Genomic DNA, 22,341 nt, shown 5'->3' with positions numbered 1-22,341 from the left:
ACATGACCAGTCATATGTTCCGCGTTACACAACCTCACAGCAAGGCCGAGCGTACTCTAGTAAAGCGCGTCGCGGCGTCGATCACTATTCATTCAATTTTAATCAATGAGCGACAGAGTGGGTGCTCATTGACATCGGCTGATCGAGCATCGACGCGAGTTTACTCAAGCGCTCGCTGGCCGGCTTACTGCGATAGCATTCGTTTTAGAGCGAGATAGAACACATAATTTATTCTCAATTCTTATTGAATGAAACGTTTAATTATTGGTCAAAATGTAAGCTATAGTATTGGTGTGTAATTTATAAACTTGTAAATATTTTTTAAATAACAATTGTAATTGGTTAACTAGTTTTAAGGATTTTGTATATAATCGTGTAACTGAAGTAAAATATATCTTCCACATATTCCTCACAGTCTTCATACTACTCAAACAGTTATTTTATTTAATCTCCAAACGCTCAGTGTCCAAAAAACCATTCGATTTTAGACGGTAAAAGTAAAACAGCATATACATTCACTATCAACATTCAGGTGAAATATCGATTACTAACAGTCAAGCACTAGCATAATTATTGTAAAAATATAAATGAATGCAATAATAATTCAAGAAAATAATGTAAAATATCAGAACTTTATCTACAAAAAATATAAAAAAGAGTGATAGAATTTAATGTTTCAAATAAAACTAAAGACAAATTTCAACATAACCGCTTCAAGCAATGACGACGTCCTTACTTGTTTGTTGATTTATTTGAGTATTTACTTAAAAATTCTACTACTATTTTTTTGTAAAATATTCAAATACTAAGCTCCTAATTCCAAGCGTGGCTGACTGCTTACGAGTAGTCAATCAAAAACGGTTACTGTAGCGTTAGATTTGCATCCGTTTACCATAGTGCTGTATTTCCGCTAAAGATATGCTTCTTTCTCGCACGCTTTGTTTGTATTTATTGTAAGCCTGCTATGAGTTGATGTATTATGATATTTTATTTAATAAACTAACAATAATTGTACTCTGCCTGATAATAATAGCTATAAATATTTCGTATCTCTTTGGTCTAAAATATGTCAAAATCAAAAGTCAATTATTGTGATTTGACAATTCTGTATACAGCCTTCAGGATTTGTGTTTAAATTCTCTTTGGTTTAGAGTAAAAGTGTTCTAACTATCATTTCTCAATTCTGTGGTTCTGTGATTCAAGTTGGAGTATTATTGTTCCGTCATCTGTGTAGTGGGAAATGTATATGGATTTATTTACTGAAGTATGCATCATTTCAATTTTCAATGCTGTTGTGTTTCTTTAAGTAATTGGTTTAAACTTTATATTATGCTTTTAATTGGATCATCAAGAGTATGTGTTATACAAGACAGAAAGTGAAAAGATATTGTAACTAATGAAGTCTTCACTCTTGTGCAATAAATGTCGATTGTGCAGTGAAAATTGGCAAATTTTCTTTAACATCAAATGATGTTATGTTTTTTAATTGACCAAAATAAAATATAAATGTCTTAGACGTAAAATACAAAAATGTACGGTATTAATGGGACTGATTTTCCACCAGTTAAAGAAGAGACATTTTGTAAATATGTGTTGTACTATGAGATTAACAATTCAAGGTTGTATAATATTTATTTACTTTACTTACATATTTCGTTTCCGTTCAGTTATTAACCTTTTTAATTGTTATTTCAGTGTTCGTATTTGGGACTTGATCATATTGATACCTAATGCACTATTTGTGTTGTTCTTGATAGTACGATTTAATAAAGCTCAGTTGAAATTACGAGCTACTAGTAGCCCTATATTTCTAACATTCTATACATTAGTTTGGGGCAATGTTATCATAAGTTTGGTGAGATGTGCAGTTTCCATGACGGTCAATGCAGCTGTGCCTGTAGGAGGGTTGGTTGATAAAGTTCTCTGGGTTACTGTTAGATTCTTCCTACTTGCTACGGAGATGAGTGTTGTTATATTTGGATTGGCATTTGGTAATAACCTATTTAATATTTATATCTTAGACAATTATAAAAGGCTATGAATCTACATATAAGTCAGAATCCAAAAAAAAATTGATATCTAGAGTATTTCTAAGAAATAGACAAAGTTATATTTTTTTTTTTATTTGAATTTTTAATTAATTATTACACAATATTCTTAACTAAATCTAATTGACAGTGCACTTACAGGCATTACACATAAATTTTACATTTTAATTGTGCAACATAAGACCTGATACAAGAAGAATTAATATTATTACTAATAAATTTACAATATAAGTCATATCTATAAAGTGAAAATTAATTTAAATTTTTTCCTATTTATATTCATTGGTGGCTCTATTTTTAGGTCACATGGACAGTAGAAAGAGTATTAGGTATGTTCTACTTGCTACCTCATTAATATCCCTCGCATTCACAGTAACACAAGGGACTCTTGAAATTGTTATGCCGGATGATATGTTCCATGTTGAAGCAAGGGATTATGATCTGTTTGGCCATGGTGGAATGTTATTTTGGTTTGTGTCATCACTTGTGTTTGGCATAATTTACCTGGTCATATTGTTCCTGCCATGGCTACCCATAAGAGACTATCTAGCATTGCCAAGTGAGTATGACATTTATATTAACACACTAGTTGACCCGACAGTCTTTGTTCTGTATATAATAAATAAAATAATGTTTTTATATGAATTTTTCAATAATATATCATAACATCAAAAATTATCATTATTATTAAAATATGCACCCTGCTGTCGTAATGAAATTGTTTCACAGCAGAACTGTCAAACTGTGTCAATAAATTCTCTCATAGAAATTATGTATGGACACATCAAAGGAAAAACAAATTTGTTGTTTATATTTAATTTAGAAGCATTTTCCTATTTATTCACCTTTTAAACCTTCTCCGGACTTCCACAAATAATTCAAGTTCAAAATCAGCTAAATCGGTCCAGCCGTTCTCGAGTTTTAGCGAGACTAATGAACAGCAATTCATTTTTATATATTGACACTGGTGCCCACTCATTTATTCCAGCACTCATATTCAAAAGGTGTAGTCTAGTACTCATGGAAGCTGGCTCTTGTCCATCTGATCCAAAAAGGATAAAGTTTGGATCCAGCAAACTAGAGGCCTATATCTATTACCTCTCGGCTTTCCAAAATCATGGAGGGTGTTACTAAAAACCAGCTCTTGGTATACCCACAAGGTCACCAGTTAATTAACAACCGAGCGTACCGCTTTTGCCATTTGATAGTGTATAATACAAGGGGCTTTTCTCAAAATTTCCATCATTTGGGCCTCCCGAGAATTTATGCACCTCCAGCTTCCTCACTAGTATACAGGTTGTTGCTGACGGTTATTTCTTCAACCCGAAACCCATTAACGCAGGAGTTCCCCAAGACAGAGTGCTATCTCCTATACTCTTTCTTCTATATATTAATGGTATCTTGGACACCTGCAACATACATTCCTATGCATACACAGTCTCTTTTGAGATATCATGGACCAGTGCCGGAAGAAACTTGTGTCACCTATCAAGTCCTTTCTTGAGAAGGTCGCGGAATGGGGAAAATGAACCATGTCCAATTTAACACCAAGAAGACTCAAGATTGCATGTTTATCACAATTAATCCCATTTGTCGTACCACCATTCTTGGTAATACTTCCCTTTACGTGCTTTGTGTACAAGTGTACACGGTAAGCTTTTTTATGTTTCTATGTTACCTTGTCCTAGTGGACATGGCAAGACAGCCGTCAAAAACCTGCAATATCGACGTATTCCTAGACAAAAACACCACAGAGAATTTATTTATAAAAATTTTGTCCTTTGGTTATGGTTCAGTACACATATGAGTTACATGAGGCTTATAATTATATGATAGCTGAAGTATGAAACAAATGGTCTATGGACCAACTAACGTCAGGGTGTCGAATTTGCTTGACGGTGTGCGTGCGCATCGTAAAAATTCACCCTGCTATTTTTTCCTGAACACACCAAAAGAAGTACAACTTTTAAAATGACACTTATGAGTGTATGAGATATGTTTTTTTTCCAATATGTCGGAAAAGTTAAGCATCCTAGTCCATACCTATTTCTGTCGCTAAATGTGTCAATCTTGTTCTGTTGGTTTGGTCATAAAAGTTACAATATCTTCTATTCTTCCTACTATGGCTCCTGTGGAAGATATACCACAAGTTTGCCAATGTCACGTTAAGGTAGACCACCAAGCTTAGAGTATTCTTTTAGTTACAATATCTTAAGGTTGATGCGAACCACGGCCAATAATGACACAGTCGTTATCAAGGTGACTTAAATAGAGGTGGGGATTCTGATGCCACAGATTTTAAGGCAAAGTGCCGGAAGATTCTAATTCTATCGCAAATAGGGGTGATCGTGTTCTTTTGGGTTCGGCTTACAAAAATCTTACTGTTGATGCCATACTACAGCCAATTATGTCGCCTCGGCAAAGTGACGACGAATAGGGTATTTGGAAAAAACAAATTTAAATAGTTGAAGACACCCTTTTCCACACGACGGCGATCATAACCAGTTAATGTTGTTCTACTGATTTTAATGTGACAGTCGGATACTATCAGTAGGAGAAACTACATGTGCAGTTTACATCTAAATACATGCCTAATTCTACCACAAAACAGAGATGTTCTTGCTCTTGTGGAGATCCCAATCTTAAATTTCATTCTTACTTTTGCGGATTTCTTAAATGAGTGCTGTCATGCCATCTGATTTTCACAGTAGGTCAATGTTAATTAGCTTTCCCTTTTGTAGTTGATAGTGTACAGAATGTTTTACAATTATTTTTCATCACAATTTAAAATCTATTTTGTAAATGTTATATAGCGTTTATTGAGCACTGTTCTAATGGATCGTGAGAAGCTCGGACGACGCTTCGGCGACGCGACGTTCGTTCTCTTGGTTGCGTATTTAATTTTCTTCTTCATCACTTGTGACAGCTTTGTTGTACCTAAGGCCAAGACTGAAATATACAACTCGTGGACCAGACGATGTCCTCAATGATCGCGTGACGTACACACGTTGACCACATCACTTTTACTGAAAATATTAACTATTTATTTATGACCTGTGGACAACAACAGGTTACCGGTGGGAGGCTCCTAGGCAAAGGATGCCGGCTAGATCATGCGTAAGTAATGTGTAAGCATTACTACTGTGTTTCGGCCTGAAGGACGCCGTAGCTAGTGAAATTACTGCGCAAATGAGACTTAACATCTTATGTCTCAAGGTGACGAGCGCAGCTGTAGTGCCGCTAAGATTTTTTGGGTCTTTCAAGAATCCTGATCGGCACTGCATTGTAATGGAAAGGGGGTATCAAGTACCATCAGCTGGACGTCCTGGCTTGGCTTGTCTCGTCCCTTATTATCATAAAAAAAAACGAGAGGAATCCGAACATCTAGGAGCTTCTGGTCGGGTTATGGGTGGCTCTAATGAGCTATGTGTTACCTTAAGATCTGTAGTTATCTGGTAGTGTCCATTGTAGATCATAAAATGTATAACCTGAAACATTTGATTCCACAATGGTAGGTCTGAAATGTCATCTGTACTGGAGCCAATCTGAGGGTGTCCAGTTTGTGGGCAGACATGGGGCTTTTTTCCCATAACGGTATATAATTATATTTTTATACTAACGATACTTACGATGGTTTATTTTAATTCCAATTTAAAGATAGGCCGTTGTGATTTCAAGAGAAAAATTAACCAGAATGAAGTTAAGCCGGTCTGGTAACATGATCATATGAAAATACGATATGACTTATGGACAAATGAGAGTACGAGACGCATATTCAGTGGAACAATACCACCAAAATAATCACAAGAGTTTATTCAGCCTTTTAGGAAAGTACCTAAGCTCTTAAAGGTACCCGTGTCGTATGGTCGTGGAAACACCGCTCAAAGTTGGTTGTATGTGGCAGAATTATGGCGCCTATTTCTGCCGTGAAGCAGTAATGTGTATACATTACTGTGTTTCGGTCAGAAGGGCGCCCTAGCTAGTGAAATTACTGGGCAAATGAAACTTAACATCTTATGTCTCAAGGTGACGAGCGCAATTGTAGTACCGCTCAGAATTTTTGGGGTTTTCAAGAATCCTGAGCGGCACTGCGTTGTAAGGGGCAGGGAGTATCAATTACCAACAGCTGAACGTCCTGCTCGTCCCTTATTTACTGAAAATATTAACTATTTATTTATGACTGGTCGACAACGACAGGTTACCGGTGGAAGGCTCCTTTGCACAGGATGCCGGCTAGATTATGGGTAATACAACGACGCCTATTTCTGCCGTGAAGCAGTAATGTGTAAGCATTACTGTGTTTCGGTCTGAAGGACGCCGTAGCTAGTGAAATTACTAGGCAAATAAAACTTAACACCTTTATGTCTCACGGTGGCGAGCGCAATAGTATTGCCGAAGGATCACAATCTTTATGTTTTTGAAGAATTCTGAGCGGCACTGCATTGTGCAACAATGGGCATGGCCTATCAATTACCTTCAACTGGACGTCCAGCTCGTCTCGTACCTTACTTTCATTAAAAAAAGAGTTCCTTGAAAAAGTTTTAAAAAATTATCCCTTTTACCCTATTTCAGCAAAACTATCGTTTTACCTGTATGTGCTACTGTTGGCTTTGTTGGACACGACGCAAGCGGTCGGTGCTGGTCTTCTGATATGGGGGTCGATGCAGTGTGGACTGTGCGTGGTCGATATAACTACATGGCTATATTTCTCGCTCTACACACCGCTTGTGTATCACACTTTCCTGAGTGAATTCTTCAGGTCAGTACAATATTTAGATCCATATTCTAAATGTCTTAATTCCATCATATTCGTACGTTCATCGCACCGCACGTTGTTGTTCAGGGCAAAATTTTATAATAATAATAATAATAATAATAACACACTCTTACACAAATTATCTTGTCCCAAACTAGGCATAGCCTGTACTATGGGTACAAGACAACGATATATTTAATACAATATACTTACTTAAACATACATAAATACATATAAACATCCATGACTCGGAAACAAACATCCATATTCATCATATAAATGATTGCACCTACCGGGATTCGAACCCGGGACCTATAGCTTAGTAGTCAGGGTCACTAACCATTCGGCTATATCGGTCGTCAAATTTTAGTAATAGGTATTAACAATTTATAGAATATTACGTGTATTATATTATACAAAACAAAATCGTTCGAAGATTTGTTCGAAGATCCCATGTCGACACCCCTACACGTGTCTCGCTAGGGCGGAAGATGTTCTAGTTATTCGTGCCGCGCGCCCCAAGTACTTTAATGCACCCGCTTTTTAACCCCATTATGCGATTTGTTTTGTAAAAATTTGTCATCGAACGATCATTTTCAAATTTTTGATAGCATAAAAAAATAAAATATTTATAAAATAAATTTCATTTTATAAATATTATTAATAGCATTGTGAAATCCGACATGTTTCAATATAACAGTACGATTAGTTTTTAGACAATTTTGTAACATATTTTGCATGTCAATTGACGAAACATATTGGATTATCCATTATATTGTTAACACCTTAAGTACAATGTTTCCTGCAAATGAATTTCATTTCATTTCAGTTCATAATTTTGATACCAAGTGATAATGGCACAACCTAGGTTCCAAAAGCTAACAAAAACTGCACGATTCGAAGATATTTTATCTATCAAACTATAGAGACCGCGCTACTGTCAAAATTATCATCAAAGAGCTCTATGAGTAAAAAAGGATTTTTTACCTATGATTAATAAATTTTTGATTTTGTTTGGCTTTCAAAAGAACTATCCAACGAATAGTTATAATGACGTTTGACAGGAAAGGATAAAACAGTTCTATAGAGTCTATGCGGAAAGAAAAGTCTCATGGCATAAATTGGAACTAACATAACGATTTTATATGGGTAAATCCTTAAAATAAGTAATTATTAAGACGGAAACTGAAAGCATTATATTATAATTAGGAATTAAGATCAAAAAGGGTTTTTAAGCTTCTAAGAATAAATTTCAAACAACACAAAGACTAATATTCGAATAAAATTCGGGCAGAGTAACGTTCTAACTAGTCAACAGTTGCAGCGAAAATGTGTCGACGCTAGAGACTAGACTCGCCTTTTATAGACGTCTTCACCCTGTCCACCTGTCACTGTCAACACAATATAAATAATTACTCACTGCAAATAATCAATACCTACGAAAACTCTTACTCAAATCTTAAGATGGTTTTCTATCCGCAAAGACTGTAGCTAAAATGGGTTTAAAAAGTGGATAAAGGTATTATTAATAGGATGGTAAGAAGATGACCAAAAAAAAGTTATTTAGTTAGTTATTTGATACTTTTCAGTTTTTGAAGTCGGTTTTTTTAAACGTAGTTTTTTTTTATTATTTTTTACTTTTTGATTAACCGGATTGAAAACTCAAAAAAACCGTATACAAAATACAATTATAATCGTAGACAACAATTTTCATAAAATGAAAACTACTGGGCCAAACTTTGTAACATTTTTATTGGACCAAATGACATCTATTCTGCATCGAACTCAAGAATTACGTAAATCGGATCGTAAATCTGAGTGTTATCGGTGTACATACATAAAAAAATCATCGATCGAATTGAGAAGGACCTACTCCTTGGTCCTTTTTGAAGTCGGTTAAAAAATAGACTTGAGTACCTATATTTTAAAGGTTATTTCGTCCGCTGCGTCACTAATAATGTAGGTACCTACATAACAAGTCATGGACAATATTCTTCCTTGGTGCGGTGTATTTAATAATAAAACTGATAACAACTTAATCTTTTGGCTCGAGTTATAATTAAAATACAATTATCTATGAGTACTTATCACTAAAATTGGAGTATATTTTTGTGAGGTTAAAGTGACAGCTTTCTTCCTAATACATGTGAAGATTTACACGAAACTCATAACCGATATCAAGTTCTTAATAAGTTTGTCTGTCTGTCTGTTCTGGATATTGTTTTGATATTGTTTTGATTTTTTCAAAACTTTCACGACCATCAGCTAGTTGTACTTTTAATTTAGAAAATGAATTAGTGTTCTGCTTAAAATAAAAAAAGTCAAAAGTGTATGATCTCATTGCCACGTAACGAAAGCATTTATAAATAATAAGAATAATTATAATAATAGGTAGAGCTTCCGAGTGCCAAAGACTAGATGGAAGAGACGAGCAGGACGTTCAGCTGTTGGTAATTGATACGCCCTGCCCATTAAAATGCAGTGCCGCTCAGGATGATTGAAAAACCCAAAAAAATTCTGAGCGGTATTACAACAACGCTCATCACCTTGAGATATAAGTTGTCAAGTCTCATTTGCCCAGTTATTTCACTAGTTCCGGAGCCCTTCAGACCGAAACACAGTAATGCTTACAAGACATTACTGCTTCACGGCAGAAATAGGCGCCGTTGTGGTACCCATAATCTAGCCGGCATCCGATGCAAAGGAGCCTGGTTACTTTTTTAGACTGACTAATTACTACTACCAAAGGTGACCAAACATATTTACGGCTTCTAAGTTTTTATACAAATTTCATTTGTACCAAAATTTATGGACGATGCGGGTACATTTAATTGTACAAATAAAATTTGTACATTTAATCCTAGAAGGTCGGATTTCACTTAAAAATAACAAACTGTTCTGAAATTATTTATGAAAAAGAATCATACTTTAATAATCGGCACTGGAGCTTCCGTCTGAGAAAAGTAGGAGATGAATATAGCAGAATATGGGTCCATATAATTAATTGATTTAATGATATTCCCAGTGTGTCACAACCGAGCATAATGTTCTCGTACAAGGCCCAGATGGATGAGCCCATGGATGAAGACCAAGTCTCTCTTCCGCATCAGCAGAGTTTCAGTTCGCTTAAAACAGACTCCGATTATATCTATCAGGTACGATTTACATATATTCTTACACATTTCCCGCGAGACCAATATCTTTGCAAATTATTTTCTCTTCAGTGATTTTCTACTGTCGAGCTTCTTGCTGCTAGACAACCGGCAATAAAAACAGGCCACGTTTATTACTTTAGTACGCGTGTGAAGCTCCGTCTTACACTCGCGATTTGTATGCCACTTTGTGGTAGTGTTGCATTGCTCAAAATAGTGGTTAACCTGTCAACCTCAATTTTTCGACGTTTTCACAGCGGTCACATACTATCTAGACCTACAAATGATCTAAGCAATAACGTTTGTTCCGAAATCGAATCGCCAGACTGATTCTGGCCCTAACTAAAAAAAACTCAAATCAAAAGCACAGTTTGTATGATGATGACCATCTACTGAAATCATGGAGATGTAAACATGTAAAGATTTCGTGCCTGTTCCAAAGCGTTGACTGTATTTAAATAAATAAAATTCTTTGAAATTATTTAGTTAATTAGTTAGTTTTTGTTTTGAATTAATTAACATTATTATTATATTACGTGTCAAACACTCGCCGGTGCCATAAATCAATGTGTGCGTTAAAGACAGCCGTTTATAATATACTGATAAGCATGTAATTACTCAGCTGAAACAACCACACACATAAAAAATTCGATAAAATATTCATATATAATTTTAAAACTTTTCAAATAGACGTGAATAAAAATTATTGTGGATGTAATATAAATCATTTATTCGTTCAGATCTTAAAATGACACTTGATTGTTAACGTTATACATTTTAGCATCTAGTCCACGTAGAAAGAGTTGAGCTTTGTTTTTAAGAAGATGCGGCTCATGACGTTTCATACATAACTCACATCTTCACACCACTCTATATTCACCCAATATTAATAGCTTCGATATATTGTCTATGAATGGAACATTAACTTATGCACATTATAAATAAATGAGGAAGAAGGTTTGACCAGTCACCTTGAGCAGTTCTCATTCACACAAGCATGTCGTATGGACCAGCCATCAATCCCCTCGACATATCTTAGGGAAGGTTATTCCAGCCGCCATAGTATAAAAAGGCATTTATTTTCTCAAAATTGATTCCTTTAGAATTCTTTTTGATGTCATTTCTTATACTACTACCGCTTCGGAAACAAATGGCGCTCTGAGATAGAAGAAGCGGCGCAAGAAACTCTCCCAGCATTCTTTTTTTGCGCTCTTTTCAATAAAAATATACAATATTGTACAGTCATTTCTATCGCTATAAAATAATCACAATCTAGTCCCAGGCTGTCCGATCATTTAGATTCGGCAGTGGAGTAATAGGATTTACGACAGAGCCATTTTTTTTTATAAAATATTTAAATTTATTTATAGATAATGCCTGAACAGTGGCTGGGACTTTATTGTAGAAGTGTATACATTTTATGGTATAATAGTGGTATTCTGGTGAATTTGGTTGAGAATTGTTCTGCTTGTCTGTATTTCAAATTGAATTAATTTCAGCAGAGTAACAGCGTATATGACAGTACCCTATTCGAGGCCGGCGGAACAACTCCAATGAACCCGGTCTACAGCGCGTCACTACAAAGCCCGGACTCGATAGCGTCTAACCAGTCTATGGACCTGGGGCTCAACATTGGCTCACAGAGCCAGAATATGCTGTCCACATAACAATAGCTTATTTATATTGGGCGTTACACTACGCAGAAATATATTGTAATACATACAGGTCGAAATTGCGCTCCAAACACAAAGGAAAGCAAAACCCATTTTACCATTAAACAGAATTTGACCGCTAAATGTCTGCTACGGCGTCATCTAGTTTTAAAATTGCGTTGTTATAATATTGAATAGGTTCGGCGTATACCATTTGTGTTGAGGTAAATTGTGTATATTGGCTTAGTATATATCAAAAACTCTGATACAACTATCAAAATCGTTGAAGTAAAATCATTCGATTGACATATTTAGCTAAAGTGGTATGAATTCATTCCCTCAATGTCCGCTTGATGACGCAATAAAACGAGATAAAAGTTTATTATGTATGGCACGAAATAAAAAATATTGGAACTTAAATACAGGCAGATGAATTTAGAATAAAAGCCACGATTAAGATTATTCGGTCGGCCTAAAAACATTGGCCCAATCGTATGGTATCTAGAGGGAACAATTGAAAATAAAATAAATACTCATACAACACGATTAATAGGAAAGCGACGTTCCGATATCCTAAAATCAGCCCTTGTAATGCTATGGAACACAATAAATAACCTTTTTTTAGGCTACTTTCACCATACTATTGTTTGGGTAATAAAAATTAGAGTTCCTTTTGTAGGCCAAATATACGCTGAATCATCCACGCCAAGTTCTTCGTTTTGTCGGATATAGTTCTATAGTTCCGTTATTTTTGTCAAACTTTTATGGTCTTTCTTTGTTTTCTGAAATGTGTCGATTTTAATTCCTTATAACGCCCCAAATGAACAACAATTGGCACCTTTATCCAAAGAAAATGTAAGATTTAAGTTTAATATTGTATATGTCTACTATGTTTTATTCCCTTGAGAATCTCAAACGTGTGTTTTCGCTTAAGTTTTGTGATATTTTAGCCAGTGATAATGGATACCTAGACTTTACATCCTTGCTGCTTTAATGTAATGGTTCCATCCACGTTTTCATGTAGGATAACTTTAGCCTGATATCAAATATTCCATGCCCGCGGTGCCGAAAATGATCGGTTCATCAGGGCAGAGAAGAAGTAGAACTAACTGTATGTACGTGTAATGTTCGTCCGGGATAGTTCTGTCACCATCTATTTCTGCTGCAAAACAGGAGGCCGCTGCCACTGTTATGTGTAGGTTTGAAGAGTGTAGGTGCTGGTGTAAATGTAGGCGCAAGGACATATATTGCGCTTAACATCATTTGATCCATCTGCTCATTCTGGTACAAATAAAAAGATTTCTTTTTGTGGAAATGGTAAAGTAATACAAACGGATCATCTGATTGGAAGACACCATCGCTACGCACACTTTCCTGCAACATCGGAAGAATTACAGAAGGCTTGCCGTATTTTAAGCGCGTACAAAAGAAGGAACGTACAGGTCACCTAGTGTTAAGTGATCACCGCCGCCCACAGTCTCTTGCAACACCAGAGGAATCAAAAGCCGGCACCTAAGGAATGTGTACGCGCTTTTTTTGAAGGTACCCATGTCGTATCGTCCTGGAAACACTAGGCAAGGAGTTCCAAGCCATAGTTTGTAGTACGTGATGGAGAGCCACTCATCCAGACAGAAGGTGGGGTAGGTCGGAAGAGATCAGCATGTGTTAAGTTTCCATAATCGGTAGCAATTCATAGAAGAATGGAGAATATTGTGATATTTTATTGATAAACGATACACGGCATCTGTCCCTGGCGTACGATTTAACTATGTCACCGCGGGCATCGAATCCTTGATTTTGATTTAGAATCGTAATAACAACTAGGTTATAACAATAAGGCGGGTATTCTAGAACCTGTCTCAGTATTCTATATAAGTTCGAGCCTTCGAGAGAATGTTAAGCTGTCAATATAGTCATAGTCCGCCCAGTGATAATTAAGATCGCACGGCAGAATGAATTACCCCGTCACTTTGTGACTTAATCAGTCTACAAAGTAATCATAACATAACACAATAGTTTTTGCCAATAGGATTAGATGGCAGTACACTCTGACTGTTGTTATCTAAGACAAATAAATGATGCTTAAGACAATGTTATTTAAACTTGAGACATGTTCTGGAATTCGAAATGAAAACAGTTGGCAGGAAATTTATAAATCAGTAGGATCTAGAAAATTGGTACCAACATTAAAATAAGAAATTACTCGGATATAGTTTATTACAATGGAATACATCTACTAAAATATACAGGTTGTCCCAAGAAATTGTGTCAAGCGAATGTCTAGAAGTAGCACACCTTAATAATTTTGATAATAGTGGTTAAAGAACCCGTAATAGTTTTATGAATCCTCTTGACGAAAATATGTTAGGACTAACAGTTACTTACAATTGCTAAAATAATTGGAACTACTTTGGTTTTAAATTTCCGGCCACACTACTTATTTGATTTTACGATTAGTGTATAGAGTGAGCCTTGAATGAAACAATTCGTCAATAGAATATAAGAATTGATGATTTTTGTACATTTAGGATTTAGTATTGCGGATAGATCTTACTAGAACACAACATATTTTGCGGTATAGGTAAATTTCCCTTTCTACAACCCATACCATTCCTAGCATAGTAGTTTGTTTGATATGTAAAAATTAAGTGATATGCAAATGCAACATTCTTTCTTTGTATATTTTTATGTTTCCTAAATCATACACTTCTTTAGGTCAATTCAACAAATGTTAAAATTAGGACAATGATCATACCAAAAACTAGATAAAGGAGGTAATTTTGCAATACCTATTATACAAAAGTACTTTAAAAAACATTAACTTGTTACATTTTTTTGTCAATTTTTGTCAGTGTCTACTCATGTTAATATAACTAAAGTATAACCCCTTATTCATAATGGTCCGCTAACTTTAAACAACCGCTTAGGAGTGTTTTTTCTCATTCTGACTTAGGTCAATAGAAGAAGACAGGGTGAGAATAAGCAATGCTAAGTTAGCAGACTATTATGAATAAGGGGGTAAATATGTAAGATCTTAAGTATAGGATTGATTTAAAAGATATCGCTAGAAGTTTTATATCAAGTTGCGACAATAATATTTTGTCTTCTGCTGCTAGTCAGGTGTCTCGTTCTGTTAATGTTTACTTGTGAAACTAACGATAAAGTACAACTCCACTGACCAACGGATCTGGCAATAATAGTTCGACTGCATACAGTTATTAAATAAATGGAACTTAATGAAGTGTGTGATAATGAGTTATTATTAAACATGACGATAGTATTTACTGGCTTACATTAACAAATGAATTGTTTGTTCATTTTATTCATTAGCCTTTTAAGTTCTTTCTAGTGACACGGATTTAGTTTATGACTACAAAGTGAAATTTGGCTGTTTTATTGTGAGAATATCTAACATAGTTTGTAATTATAAATAATAGATACTATAGACTATAGAGTGACTGGTGAGCCGAGTATTACATTGAAATAATAATATGTTAAGCACTTTTATTTTTAATGATTTAATATCAATATTACTTCATATTATATAATACATTATTATTTAAAATTGATTTGTCATATACAGCGGTATTCGCAAACCATACATATTTGACATCTGTCAATGTCATGATTAAGTCATTGTTTGTGAGTAGCTATGGTTAGGAGGCGTATACACAGTAACTTCGGTGTATTTCCATAGGCGTGCAGGCCGTTTCGTTAAATATTTGTATGTAAAAACAAGTTGACAACTTCCTTTCATACAAATATTTACCTAGACAGCATCTAGTACTCTCATACTGACACAGTCCATTATGAAATTAAACTACAATAATATTCCAAATACGAAGTCCCATGTTACAAACAGGCTCCAGGTACCTATTAAGACTATGACCAATAAATCAAATATTTATTTATGATATGAAATCACTTATTTCACGGCAAAAAACTACCACTTACTTATACACTACTTTTAATTTAAAAAAAAAAATAGGTCTATGTAGAATAGTCACTATGCAGTCCGTTTTTTAACTGGAAAGTAATAGACACATTATATGCTGTTTTGCAATGAAAATGTATCAATGGCGGGAACGGCGCAGACGTCACGTTTGCCTAGTAGCAATTATATTAATATTATTAATAATGTTATTGTGAACACTCATTGAAATGTGAATTTTGTGGAGGATTTTGCTGTTTTCGTGGGATAAATTGGTTATTTTAAAATAACCGTAGGTACTTTTAAAAACTGCCGAATGGTATTTCGTATTTGGAATTTCATTTAGGTATATTTTTTATGTCGCAGATGGATTGCTTATGTAGCTGTTTTACACCACCGCAAGTAATTTTACGAAACGTTGAAGTTTAGCGTGCTTTTTATAATTACTGAAGGCAGAATTGCATAAAAGTTCTTAGTAACTTGACAACGATTGGAGGTTTTGCAAAACAATGAACTACAAAGAACTAATCTAAGAGTCCACCAACCTATATTTCGATATATTTGCTTAAAATTTACGTTGTTCGGCGAGTTGTTTCGCAAAACAGCTGACTCGGGAATCCATTTGCGACATAATAATGTTATATATGAAATAGTTCCAAGTACTTTGAAGCACTGAAAATATTTATGTCAGTATTCAACTCAACATAAAACGAGTATTTAATTATATTAATTACTATGATGTTTTCATTTAGTATGTAACGGGAGAATACGTCATACGACTAATTTTATTGATTGTAAACAAACTTATTACTTGCACTGTGATGTTTTACCTACTTTTTTTTATTTGTTGTTATTTTAAGTTTTATTTTATTTGTAAAATTTGAAAACCATTTTTATTTAGTGACAGCAAAGCTGTTTGTTGAAATTTTATATTTCCTAAGATACACTTAACATCGAGACTTTATAGGTCAATTCTGTATACCTAGTATGAAAAAATAAATGCTAAGGAAAAATTGTGTCTTTATTCTTATTCTATTTCCCTATTTGTTAAAAATAATGAATGACGACTGCACATGGGACACACAAAAAATCTGTCACTTGTTTAGAGTAGGTGGGGTTACTAACCCATCTTTTATGAGAATTAGAGTAGACTCCTACTTCGAAATCTTGCAACTAGCTTGTATGGGAGGATATTTTTAAATAAAATATGATATTCGCCAGAATATTATGTAAAATAGGTTTTTGGCATGGCTCAACTTTAGGTCCATGTTTTTATACTATTTATAGTGCATCCAGAAATCTGGCTACACCAAATATGGAGAATAGTCTCAGTCTTTACTAATCACTCAGAGTATAGGTATATATAGTTTAAATAGGTAATGTAATGGATTAAATGCAATCCTCTGATCAAACGCTTGTGTTAAAATAACAAGCTAGGTGGTATGATTAACTTTCTTTCTAAATTATAGATAACTACTTTGTATGGTTGTTTTAATTTTCATGCTTGTCTTATAACCTAATACGTTCACTTTTAACATACGTTATTTATTGGTGATGTCATGATATTCCTTTCTGATCGATATGACATGTGGTCCCCTAAAAATCACGTATACATCAGTTTAAGCTTTCTAATTATTCTGCTAGCATGAGCAGCAGTGAGCACTTACCTACATTTAGATGACAATAGGCGATGCACCAGTCTAACTACTGATAGATTACTATATTATAACGGCCTTACAAATAAAATTGGCATATAGTTAACTAATCATAAACCAAGAAAATGCAAAATGTTTACAATTAGACATTTTTTAACGTTTCCCGCGTTTATTTGCAAGGCAGACTGTCATTCGGAATACTTCATAATTATCATTATATTGACAGTGTTGTCAACGATATTGTAAACATTTTGCATATTCGTTGTTTATGCTTAGTTATAACTTTAAACCAAGTTTATTTGTAAGGCCGTAAGATTATAGTGTGTTGACCTATCAAGAAACATCTTCAGAAACACAAAAATATGGATTGCATTTTGCTCTTTTGTATTTCAATTCGTCCCATGACTTGCAAGGAATAAGAGAAGGAGAAGCTGTGATATTTGTAAGAAAAAAAAAAGAATGAAATGCAACGTATTTATTACCACCTCGAATTTACTTTTGCAAAGTTTCTTGAACAAATGGGTGTTTTATGCTATCAGTTAAGGATAGCCTATGTCCTGGATCTAGCATTAACATTTTGTGCAACAAATCTTTAAGTTGAAATACTTTTTGTTCCTCATTAGATGTCATATCTATAAAGCTTTTCTTCAACTCTTTATTTAAATCCCTTACAATAGTTACATTACTTATAACTTCATATTTTTCCCTCCCTGTAAACTCATCCTTTTTATGCAATAGAAAATTGTTATTATAATCAAAATGTTGATCTTTAAATTTCCCCTTTCTTATAAGTCTTGTAGGAATTCTTCCTTTTAAGTCCATAAAACACTTTAACATTTTATTATTAGAACTTCCTGTGAAAAGTATTTTACTTGTAGCTATTTCATATATTGTACATGCAGTTGACCATAAATCTACCCCATAGCTGGATGGTATACCTAGTATAACTTCAGGTGCTCTATAAAACCTTGAAACCAAATATGGAGTGGGCTCATTTTCATTAATCTTAAAAGCAGACCCAAAGTCACACAATTTTAATACATTTTTCTTTTCATTTACTAAGATATTATCAGGTTTAATATCGGCATGAATAACTCCAATTTTCTTAAGTAATCTTAAGGCTAATATTAATTGCCTTGTATAACTCATTAGTGCTTTCAAGTTAAGACCATTATTTCTACCGTATTTCTTTATAACGCTTCTCAAATCCATATGCATTGACTCTAACACTAAACAAAGATGCCTTTTGTGTGTAAAATGGGTTATCATTTTAATGCAATGATGTTTATTGTCTGGATCTGCTTTATTTAATTGTGCTAATGTAATGATCTCTTTTAAACCAGTGCTGTACATTAAATCATTGTTTCTCATTATTTTGATAGCAACTTCTCTGTTTTCTTTATTATCTTGAGCTTTAACAACATTTGCAAAAACCCCTTGACCTACTAAAGTTTTGATTGTATATTTATTACAGTCTAGCATGTCTCCAGTTTTGATAATGTAATAACTGTCTGCATCATCCCAATTATCTATTAATTGGGTACTACTGTCAGTGTCTTGAGTAACTTTATTAGCACCATCATTACATTTAAAATCATCTTCTGCAAACATATCTGTAAGATGATTTGATGCTTCTGTCGAGTTTATTTTGTTAGTTTCAATCAAAGATTGAACATTCTCGTTGCTATCATCAAAACTTTTTTTATTGTTATCACTTAAATTTTCAGTACTATCATTTCTGGTGACAAGTTGTTCAATTAACATTTTTCTTTTTTTTCTTCTAAGTTCAATTATATGCTCTTCATCTTCTGAATCTAACATTCCATATTCATTTGCAGGAGAAGAAGCCACTTGTTTATTTGCACTTTTACTATTTTTTAGTTCCTTTTGTTTTGTTTTACTCTTATAGCTTGTTTTTGTTTCTTTCTGCTTTGATCTATGTTCATATTTTTTATTTTCACTATTCTTTGATTTAGAGCTACTCAAGGACTGTTTGGATATATCTTTAAGTTCCCTTTTCAATGATTCTCTTTTTTTCATTAAGGAGTCCATACTAGAGATATGTTTCAAATCTAATAATGGTGGAGTTTCATCACCTTTATAAGATGATTTTGGTCTTTTATGACTTTTTATTGATGCACTTAAATGTCTTTTAGAAGAATGATGTCTTGAACTTTTACTTTTGTCCATTTTCTAAACTTTAAATAAAAATTATGTTTAACTGCTTCCTTCTGACCCCTATAACAAGAAAACTTTATGAATATCATAATCAATTAGAATAAAATGTACTACAAAACAAAAATGAAAGTAGTCTTCATATTAAGAATAAGTTTATTAGATGCAAACATTATAAATATGTTATAAAACCAGATTCATGTAACATGTGGTATGTTATTAACTCATAAGTACAAAATACACAAAATATTAAAGTGTCATGAATCTGATATTGTGTATAAATGATAATATTGTTAACTATTGCGCTGATTACATTTCACCCCAATCTTGCATCTAGATTCCCAACATTACTAAGTGCATAGCTGTTCAAATTGCTGCCATATTTGGAGTTGCCATCTCACTCATCTTCATATTCATTTTACTTTGCCATCCATTGTTATCTAAATCAGGAAAAAAATATTTTAGTTCAGAATAATTATTTATTCATATTATCTCCAAAACTATTGAAATAACAATATATTATACAAATAACAATATTATAATATTTTACTCATGTTATTTCTTTTTTCAAATATAGTATTTTTTGATCATTTACTCATCCTTATTCCCCATTCTGTGATTTTAATATTGGACACTTGTAATAAATTCTGAATCGTAAGTAATAAAAAATAATGTTTAAAGACACATAATTTCAAAAATATTTTCTAACATTCAAGTCAGAATCAGCATTTATCTCATATAATTACAAATTTTTCATTTGGCCTCAGAAGTACACCCTGAAAAATAAAATTTATTTTAAATTATTATTGTAATTTTATTAATATTAAAGCATAGTAGTTTCTTTGATTGTAGTTAGTTCATACATATAATACTTTTGCTACAATAATTAATATTGATTAGAATTGTAGCATTAATTACAGCCAAGCCTGGGTCACACTGGATTAGAGAAAAAACTTTATAAATCAGAGTATTAGGCCCCACATTCAGTTATAATGCATTAAACTATTTTATTAACAATTACTATTATTCAAAAATTTAGTCTTCAATTTTTTTTAAATGTGAAATAAAAAGGCCTTTCTTAAAGGCCGGTAACACTCCTGTGATTCCTCTGGTATTTCAAGAGATTGTGAGTGGCGGTGATCACTTAACAACAGGTGACCCGTATGCTTGTTTGTCCTCCTATTCCATTAAAAAAAATTGAAATCTTTATAGAAGAAAGTTGTCTTACACTTGTCGGACCTTGTTAGTTTTGTCCTGGACTGTAGTATTAAAATCAACAGTCAATACACATTCTTAGCTTTAGTAGAGCTAATATTGTTTTAGATTCTGGGTTACTACCTGAATATAATTGAATGTTATTGTATCAAATTTATAACAAAGAAGAAATGAGTTAAAACCAACCTAACTGTTGAAATTACTGCTGGTACAATGAAGGGTATGACACATATATTCTCATAATAATAATATAGAATAATATATAGTGTAAGATTTCTTTGAAAGCAATTTTCTCATTTTTTAATGCATTTTACTAATTCATTACAAGCATGAGAAATATACTTGTAAGACAAGTCATTCCCAAAAAAAGCTTATGCAGGTATTTGAGGAAATTAATATTATTTACGTTGTAGTTAAATGAAAATTGCAAATGTGCCTGTCCTACCAAACATGTGGACTGTCATTGATATACCAAAAACCATCTAAAGATCTGGAGTAAAATTAAGAAAAATACTCATGACTGATCAGAACGGATACACTGAGGATACCCTTTTCTCCTATACAGGTCACTCAGCATTGTGTTGGCAAGTTCAATGAAAATTGGGATAAATAATAATGTTCATTTTTCCAAGTAATTAAGTTCAATACAAGAGTGTTACCTTTAAAAAAAATGCAATAATTAAGTATGTTATTTACACAGAAGCAGAGAAATATGTTTTAAAGCAACTAACTAATTTAAGGTGACTTAAAAAACCATAGATTTAGCAATAATGTCATCTGTGTTAATTTATATACATATTTCTTACAACAATAAAAAGCTTTATGGAACATTTTTCTAAATCACACTTAATACACATACTCAACTGACAACTCATATCTATCATCTATCAACATACGTTGTAGTAGCTACGTCATCACATTTTATGGTAAAAAAGTAATTAATACCTGCACATGATAGAGTCATGCTTTAGTCTATCCACAATCCACTGGTGTACTAATAAGGCCAAATAACATTTGTTTTAGTGGATATTGGTAGCGACATTGCATCTCATAAATCCATTGATGCTTACACCAATTTACCAGCGTATCACTTTAAATTACCTTCCTTCTTAACTCTTACCCGTACGTTTTAAAAGGAACTTAAGTAGACACACAGAACACTTTTTTAATTAAAACTTTAAAAATTGATTGTTTCCAGAAATTTTTCATTTCAAAACACTAAAAATAATTCTAGAAGTACCTAATAATAATAATTAATAAGTCAACTGCCAACTGTCAAGTCCAAATGCCAAATTGCATTTGCCAAATGTAAAAAACAAATTAAATGAGTTAAGAGTCCCTATTTATTTAATTGATTTTGCAGAGGGAGCCTCCCGTAGTTTTAGAATTATATATTATTTATTTGGTTAACGCCAGAATTTGCTAAATGTCTATGGAAACAAAAATAAATTATAGTGGTAAATGAAGATTCCCGCTAACACTGTTTTGATTTAAGATTTCAATCAGCTTGATTTTTTTTTATATTATAAACCAAACCTTAATATATTACACTTAATATTTACTTGAACATTGTCTATCTATATTTTTTTAAACCGAATTATAATCAGTTCAGTACTTTTGAATTGATCGCGAATAGAGAGCGGCGAGGATTTTAATTTATAACATCAAATAAAGCTTGTGCTTTGTTCATACGAATCGCGTGTATTATAATTATAAACTGGTTTACCTTTTTTAATAATTTGTCCACTATTTGACAA

The 22,341-nt window shown here is 33.3% G+C and overlaps 2 protein-coding genes across 12 annotated transcripts; one reads left to right on the top strand and one right to left on the bottom strand.

Moving 5' to 3' along the window:
- The first annotated feature begins 1,216 nt into the window (after window positions 1-1,216).
- LOC126976817 (transmembrane protein adipocyte-associated 1 homolog) lies at window positions 1,217-16,552 on the top strand. Of its 2 annotated transcripts, none has more exons than XM_050825430.1 (6): window positions 1,217-1,619; window positions 1,696-1,991; window positions 2,350-2,607; window positions 6,621-6,807; window positions 9,830-9,959; window positions 11,459-16,552. In XM_050825430.1, the coding sequence occupies exons 1-6, from the start codon at window positions 1,531-1,533 to the stop codon at window positions 11,621-11,623; spliced, it is 1,125 nt and encodes a 374-aa protein (XP_050681387.1). In that variant the 5' UTR covers window positions 1,217-1,530; the 3' UTR covers window positions 11,624-16,552. The 2 variants fall into 2 exon arrangements, with proteins under 2 accessions (XP_050681387.1, XP_050681386.1); XM_050825429.1 differs by having other exon boundaries at window positions 11,456-16,552.
- A 1,102-nt stretch (window positions 16,553-17,654) lies between these two features.
- LOC126976774 (serine/threonine-protein kinase PRP4 homolog) lies at window positions 17,655-21,843 on the bottom strand. 10 transcript variants are annotated; one of them, XM_050825353.1, is made up of 4 exons: window positions 21,530-21,622; window positions 19,965-20,145; window positions 19,683-19,809; window positions 17,655-19,432 (listed from the first exon to the last, which is right to left on the bottom strand). In XM_050825353.1, the coding sequence occupies exon 4, from the start codon at window positions 19,382-19,384 to the stop codon at window positions 17,687-17,689; it is 1,698 nt and encodes a 565-aa protein (XP_050681310.1). In that variant the 5' UTR covers window positions 19,385-19,432; window positions 19,683-19,809; window positions 19,965-20,145; window positions 21,530-21,622; the 3' UTR covers window positions 17,655-17,686. The 10 variants fall into 10 exon arrangements, with proteins under 10 accessions (XP_050681310.1, XP_050681311.1, XP_050681313.1 ...); XM_050825354.1 differs by having other exon boundaries at window positions 20,055-20,145; XM_050825356.1 differs by having other exon boundaries at window positions 20,079-20,145.
- Between the last annotated feature and the right edge of the window lie 498 nt (window positions 21,844-22,341).

Source organism: Leptidea sinapis, chromosome 42, assembly GCF_905404315.1.
Source record: "Leptidea sinapis chromosome 42, ilLepSina1.1, whole genome shotgun sequence".
Classification (NCBI taxonomy): domain Eukaryota; kingdom Metazoa; phylum Arthropoda; class Insecta; order Lepidoptera; family Pieridae; genus Leptidea; species Leptidea sinapis.
Note: the sequence above shows the minus strand (reverse complement) of the source record. Positions and strands in the feature narration are given on the sequence as shown.